The sequence below is a fragment of the Aedes albopictus genome, chromosome 2 (genome assembly GCF_035046485.1).
Source record: "Aedes albopictus strain Foshan chromosome 2, AalbF5, whole genome shotgun sequence".
In the NCBI taxonomy this organism is placed as follows: domain Eukaryota; kingdom Metazoa; phylum Arthropoda; class Insecta; order Diptera; family Culicidae; genus Aedes; species Aedes albopictus.
The window spans coordinates 190,035,984-190,043,766 of record NC_085137.1 but is presented as its reverse complement, the minus strand read 5'-3'; the positions used below and the strand labels follow the sequence as shown (position 1 = coordinate 190,043,766).

General features: G+C 47.8%; 1 protein-coding gene across 1 annotated transcript; it reads left to right on the top strand.

Annotated features, from left to right (window-relative positions):
• The first annotated feature begins 216 nt into the window (after positions 1–216).
• LOC134286297 (uncharacterized) lies at positions 217–5,436 on the top strand. Its single transcript, XM_062847902.1, has one exon. It carries the CDS (start codon positions 217–219, stop codon positions 5,434–5,436), a length of 5,220 nt encoding a protein of 1,739 aa, XP_062703886.1.
• Positions 5,437–7,783: the final 2,347 nt, after the last annotated feature.

Here is a 7,783-nt window from a genome sequence, read left to right as displayed (position 1 = left end):
CGTGTTCGAAACACCGATTCTAAGTGAAGGGAATTCCCTGAATAAATTTGAACGATTCGTGAACGAACAGTGAAAAGTGGTGGTCCAATGACCGAAGAAACTCCTTATACGCTACGGAGTAAACACCCGAGAAAGCTTCTTGGTTCTGTGAGTGGTACACCGGCGGCGATTTACGAGTCCGTACAGAAGCAAAAGCAAGAACAAGTGAACAAAGAAATGGCGAAGAAACTAGACAGAATTCTCGATCATCGTGATCTGGCGAAGGAGCGGATGCTCCGGATACGCGAGAGTTTGAAACAGGACGTCCTCAACATTCACTGGCTCAAGCTACAACTGGAGACGCTTCGTCAGTGTAACGATGAACTGCAGAAAACGTACATCGAAATCTGTGACATTGTTCCGCGAGAGCAGCGAGATGAACACAAGCAAAATCACTTCCGCTGCGAGGAGCTGCATAACGAGTTGTTTGTGTACATCCAAACGGAAGTCGCGAAGTGGAACGCGGCAGAAGAAGAAAAACAACGAGGAAGAATGAGTGCGTTAGCTCCTGTTTTCGTACCGCAGCAACCGGTGGCAGTGAACAACTCGATGCCTCACTTACAGGTGCCACTGCCAACATTCGATGGCAGCCTTGAAAATTGGTATTCCTTCAAGTGTATGTTCAAAACCATAATGAACAGGTACCCCCACGAATCCCCGGCCATCAAACTATACCACTTGAAGAATTCGTTGGTCGGAAGCGCTGCCGGTAAGATAGACCAAGACGTAATCAACAACAACGATTACGAATCAGCGTGGAAGATGCTTGAGGAAACCTACGAGGACGAACGACTCATCATCGATACCCATATAGACGCCTTACTCTCGTTGCCCAAGATGACGAGTGAGAACGCTACTGAGTTGCGGAACTTGCTCGATGCTTGCATGAAACACGTTGACGCACTGAAGAACCGGTCGTTACCCGTTGAAGGACTCTCTGAGATGATCCTGGTCAATGTGGTAGCGAAACGATTGGACAAGGAAACCAGGAAGTTGTGGGAGTCGCAGATTCCGGCTGATGAGTTACCTTCGTACACTGATATGATCGACTTCCTTCGAGACCGGAGTCGCATACTACAGAAGATGAAAAGCTACGAGCAGTACCCACCGGCTCCAACTAAGCAAAGAGGAAAATCCATTGACCAGAAGCCCACCCAAGCCAGGAATGTTGCACAAACTTCAACGCAATCCAACGAAGTGTGTGCATGTTGCAACGGCGAGCATGTGATCTACAAGTGCGATGTATTCGAGAATCTCACAGTGAGCGACCGATACACCAAAGTGAGACAAGCTGGCCTCTGCTTCAATTGTCTACGGCGTGGGCATCGTACTGCAGATTGCAACTCAGACAGGACCTGCCGAACATGTAAGCGTAGACATCACAGCCTTCTCCATGAAGAAAAATCGACGACCACACAGCCGCAGGTTAGCCAACTTGCCGTGGCAGTAGAACCAGTCGCAGAAGAAGATCCAGAAAATGATGAACCAACGCAAGGATCGGTGAATTGTGCCCGTACGGGCATGACGAAACAAGTGCTCCTTTCGACGGCTGAAGTACTTGTTTGCGATGCAAGCAACAGACGGGTGCTATGCCGTGCGCTACTGGATTCCGGCTCCGATGCAAACCTCATCAGTGCGGCACTTGCGAAGAAGCTCAACATCATCCTACAACATGTCAATATTCCGATTAGCGGCGTCAATAACGCCGCAACCCAAGTTAAGTATAAACTTCGTACCAAGATCAGCTCACGCGTTAATTCATTTGACGCAGTTCTAGATTTCCTGGTCGTGCCGACGATCACTGCTAACCTGCCCGTCACGAAGGTGGACACGCGCTCCTGGAACATACCCGCTAACATCGCTTTGGCGGATCCGTCGTTCCATGCTCCGGACGAAATCCAGATGATCATCGGTGCTGAATTATTTTTCGAGCTGCTCAAGGGCGGCCGCATGAAACTCGCTGGCGGAACACCGATGTTGGTAGAAACGCAACTTGGATGGATTGTAAGCGGTCCCGTCAAGGTCAACCGAACCGGTCCCGCACGTAGCGTATGCCAGTTCAACCATGCTGAAGAGCAACTTAACCGCACACTTGTGAGGTTCTGGGAGATAGAGGCGTGCAACGAAGCATCACCGTACACACCAGCGGAACAAGCCATCGAAAAGCACTACGAACAAACAGTATCCCGCGACGAAACGGGTCGGTATGTTGTCAGACTACCGTTTAACGAAAACAAAGGTCAACTAGGTGACTCGTTGGAATCGGCCCGATCTCGATTCAACCGACTCCTGCGATCGTTCGTGAACGAAGAAAAAAGGAAGCGCTACTCCGAATTCATGGCAGAGTACCTAGCACTTGGCCATATGGTTGAAGTTCACGATCAGCCCGATGATTGTTACTTCCTACCACATCACGCGGTCTACAAGGAGTCAAGCTCGACTACAAAAATCCGTGTAGTGTTCGACGCGTCGGCGAAGACCACATCTGGTATATCACTGAACGATGCTTTGGGGGTAGGACCGACAGTGCAAAACGATCTCATCACGATTCTTCTTCGATTCTGCTGCTATCCTGTGGTACTAACCGCCGACATTCCGAAGATGTACCGTCAGGTGCAAGTACATGACGACGACAGAAAGTTTCAGCGCATCCTGTGGCTTAACTCCAACAACGAAATAGCTGCATTCGAACTGACAACCGTTACGTACGGTTGCGCCAGTGCCCCCTATTTGGCAACGCGCACGTTGATGCAGTTGGCGAAAGATGAAGCTGCCGAGTTACCGCTTGAATCCAGAGTCATTGTAGAAAATAGTTATATCGACGACTTCCTCACAGGAGGTAACAGTGAGCAAGAGGTGATTGCAATCTACGAGCAACTCACTGAGCTACTGCGACGAGGTGGCTTTGGAATCCATAAGTTCTGCACCAATAGTAAAATGGTTCGTAACATCATTCCATCCGCACTTCAAGAAACACTTTTCGATTTCGAGGAAGCCGACATCAATAACGTCATCAGGACCCTTGGCGTCATTTGGAACCCTGACGACGACTATTTCACCTTCAACGTTAGTCCACTCCATGGTAAGGTGACGAGCACAACGCCGACCAAGCGCAATGTACTTTCTGCCATTGGACAGCTTTTCGATCCATGTGGGTATCTTGGTCCTGTGATTACGACAGCAAAGCTGCTGATGCAAGATCTGTGGAGACTCAAAATAGGTTGGGACGAAGCATTGCCAAAGGAACAGTACGATTTGTGGACCACTTTTCGGGAACAGTTGCCGATGTTAAATGAACTGCAAAAGAAGCGATGTGTTATTTCAAGTGGAGCAGATGTTATAGAACTTCATGGATTTTCGGACGCTTCCAAGCGTGCGTATGGGGCAGTCTTGTACACAAGGTGCATCTCCCCGGAAGGAACAGTGAATGTCGAACTCGTGTGCAGCAAATCAAGAGTGGCACCCTTGAAGCCAATGACCATCCCCCGGCTGGAATTGTGTGGTACACTCCTTTTGGCAAGGCTAGTTGAAAAAACTGTAGCGGCGATGAAAATCCCCTTTTCCAATGTGACACTTCACACTGATTCGCAAGTTTGTTTGAGCTGGCTTGCGAAGTCACCGCTTGCTTTGAATCAGTTCGTTGCAAACCGTGTCGCTACTGTGCACGAACTGACGCAGGACTACAACTGGCGTTATGTGCGGTCGCAGGACAACCCGGCCGATATAATTTCACGTGGTGTGCTACCAGCTGAACTGCTTACAGAGGAACAGTGGTTCAATGGGGCTCCAACATTGTGGCAATCGAATTCCCCTAACGAGAAGATACTGTGTTTGGACGACAGCGAACTGCCAGAGTTGAAACCAACGGTGGTCGCCACTTCCGTGCAAAGAAAATCCCATGTAGATTTGACACGGATTAGCAGCTTTCGACGTCTACAACGAGTGTGGGCTTACGTGTTACGGTTCATCGAGAACGTACGCTCGAAGCAACGTAATACATCTGAACTCCAAACGCAGGACATCAAGAAGGCAACGCACACCATCATGATGCTCGTGCAGAGGGAGTCATTTCACGAGCTTTTCGACGCGCTGAAGCAAGGTAAGAAGACGTTGAAGCAGTATCGAGGATTGGCTCCGTTCATCGACGAGGAAGGATTGATTAGGGTTGGCGGGCGTCTTAAATATTCGTCAATTCCCTACGACGGCAAACATCAGATCTTGTTGCCTGAGAAGCACCACGTGACTGAGATACTAGTTCGTCAGCTTCACAACGACCATTTCCATGTCGGTCAGCGAGGTTTACTGTCCATCGTACGCGAAAGGTACTGGCCGATCAAGGTAAAGGTGCTGATCAAACGAATCGTCTCCAAATGCTATGTCTGCTTCCGCCACAATCCACCACCGGTAAACCAGTTCATGGGCGATCTACCAGACTATCGGATTACACCTTCACCTGTGTTTTCGAATACCGGGGTTGATTATGCTGGACCGGTATATCTCAAGGAAGCAGGCAGAAAGAAAACTCTGTATAAGGCTTACATTGCAGTCTTTATTTGTATGGCCACAAAGGCCATTCACATCGAAGTAGTGTCCAGCTTGACAGCGGAAGGTTTCATCGCTGCCTTACAGCGGTTCATCAGCAGACGCGGTATGGTTGCCAATATGTATTCCGATAATGCAACGACGTTTGTTGGGGCTAATCACGAGTTGGCCGAGCTGCGCCAATTGTTCGAGGACCAGGCACACCAACGGCAACTGAACGATTTCTGCACTTCAAAGGGGATCCAGTGGCATTTCATCCCGCCACGCAGTCCTCATTTTGGCGGTATATGGGAGGCTGGAGTAAAATCTGTGAAGCACCATTTGAAACGTGTCGTCGGTGAAACTAAACTGACCTTCGAGGAGATGTGCACTTTCTTGACCCAATGTGAAGCCATCCTGAACAGTCGACCGCTGGTTCCTGTTTCAGATGATCCGAATGATATCGAGGTCTTGACTCCATCACATTTCCTCATTGGGAGACCTGCTTTGAGCGTTCCAGAACCGTCGTATGCTGAGGAGAAGGTCGGCCGACTGAATCGATGGCAGCACGTGCAATTGATGAAGCAACACTTCTGGAGGCGCTGGTCGGGTGAGTATTTGCATTATTTGCAATCTCGACCTAAATGGCATAACGGAGCTGCAAACTTCGAGATTGGTGCTGTCGTCGTGTTGAAGGATGACAACGCTCCCCCACATCTGTGGCGATTGGGGCGCATTGTCGCTACGCATCCCGGACAGGATGGAATGGTGCGTGTGGTCACGGTGCGTGCAGACAACAAGGAGTTCCGTCGAGCTACATCAAAGGTTTGCTTCCTTCCAAAGGTTGATCCGTTGGACTCAACGGGGGGAATATGATGTGACGTGTAGAGTTTCATCGAGCGACCCCCCGGTATCGGGCGACGCGCGCTCGGCGCGAACATGAGTGGAGAGAAAGAGAAGAAGATGTCAGTTTTTTTCAGTTGGAATAAATACGTTGAACAGTTCACACGCAGTGTTTCGATTCATTTGCAAATCCTCAGAAAAACCAATTCCTCCGATCTATTTCCCGAACAAAAACTGTTAAAACTCTCAACAGATGGCGATCCGTTCGATTAGTAACGACATCTGTTGGTGGAAAAGCAGAAACTACGACACTGCTAGGTTTATTGCGGTCATCATAAAAGTTAACTTGCTTTCGTTTTATTTTCGCTGATTATGGTCGTCGCCATATTGAAGAATTAGCTAACGTGAATGAAAAATAGTTAATTTTGCTTTAATTAGCAATGAATTGGTAGTTTGCAACCATTTTCATAACATGCTCACATAAATAAACTCTCTCTGCTGAGTTTTCTTGTGATTCGGGATAGTTTTACTAAATTCACAAATTGATTTATTTCATTCCAAGATAATCAATATTCACTATTTTCGAAGCGCATTAATTTTATGATTCTGCAACCCCAATATTCACGGTAAATTCGAATGCGCATAAGCCTACCAGCACAATAACTACTAAAATACTACTTTGAAATAATCGCTTTCTACTTACGAATGATGTATCCTCCTGAACTTTACGTGTCATCGAAGAAGCTTCTCTGCATCTTGAGCTGTCATAGTTTTTGTTGAAAAAAAACAACAACAGTCGAGAATGGGAAATATTTCAACTAGGTTTTAAAACGGGTTTATTGCTGCTCTTAATGCGGTTTGCAAAACCTCTCCGAGAGTGGTCCACTTAGCCGGAAGATGCTCTTAAAGAGGTTATCAAGAGGTTTTGATGTATGATTCAGTTTTATTGCAAGTTTTATAAAATTGGCCATGAAGATCTCTTGTAGAGCCGAACAAAACTTAAAATGTTACTTGGGTTACCCTATTAGCCGTCTTCGGAAATGCTCTTCTTCCGAAAGCTGTATCTAAGGTGTCACGGTGAATAGAGGAAATTAGGCCTACAACCTACTATTTTCGAAACCCAAAAACCGAACTTTGGGGAACACACATTGGCATTGGGTCAAATTGTGCTACCAATACTCTGGCCTACGAAGTGAAGAAGCTTCTCGTCACCGAGTTGGTTTCCTGCTCAGCGCCAACGCCCACGCTGCGCTGATGATGTGGGAACCTGATTGATTGTCTTAAGTTTATGGAAATAAATTAAATGAAATGAAAATGAAAGGATAAGTGTAGCCTGATACAGAACACGGGTTCGAAACCTTACCGTGATCTAATGTTACGCGCCAACCGATGCTGTTAAAGAGAACTTATACAGCCAAATGAATGCTGTCGAGGATAAGATTCCAAAAGATGATCCCCATGGGCGACTTCAACGCAAAAGTTGGTTCCGACAACTCGGATTATGAGCACGTCATGGAACACCATGGTCTCGGAGAAATGGACAATAGCGGAGAGCAGAGATTTGTGGCAACAATGATATGGTGATTGGGGAATCGCTCTTTCCCCATCGACCAGTAACCAAAGTGACATGGATTTCCCGTGATGGTGTCACCGAAAATCGAATCGACCACATCTGCATCAGCCGAAAATGAAAACTGATGTACGAAACAAACCATCATCTCCTAATCGGTGAGAACCTGCTAAATATTGAGAGGATCCATAGATAGGAGAAAATCGGGCGCCGGTTCAACACACGCTGACTGGAAGACGCTGCGGTGATAAAGTCCTTCGTTAAGGAGCTAGAGAACCGTGCTGCGAATATCCCGGAAGGTGGAAGCATAGAAGATCAATGGAGCGCCATCAAGAACGCCTATATCGCCCCCGGCGGGAACAACGCACCCAGAGAAAACAGTAGTTCACAGATGGCACCTAGAGGAAGGTAGAGGAGCGAAAGAATGCCGAAGCCGCGAAAGGAGCGAGCGAAAACACGAGGAGTCAAAGCCGTAACCGGGCGGGACAAAAGAGCGTGGGCGGACTCCCTAGCCGACGAAGACGAGAAACCCGTAAATACTAGCAACTCTACGATGTCTCACGTCGTCTCAGTAGGACTAAGATGAATGCTACGATACTCGCGTGTCGCGTGGGCAGTTATTGATCGACCCGGCTGACCAACTGAAACGCTGGTTCGAGCACTTTGGAAACCTTTTTCAAGAGACGGCCATGCCATCAACACCTCAGCAAGATCCGCTAAGGGTTCGTCGCATTACCGAATATGGGAAACTGCGACATTTCCGGTTGACCGAATGCAAGGCGTCTTAGTAAAGGTGCCCAAAAAGGGTGA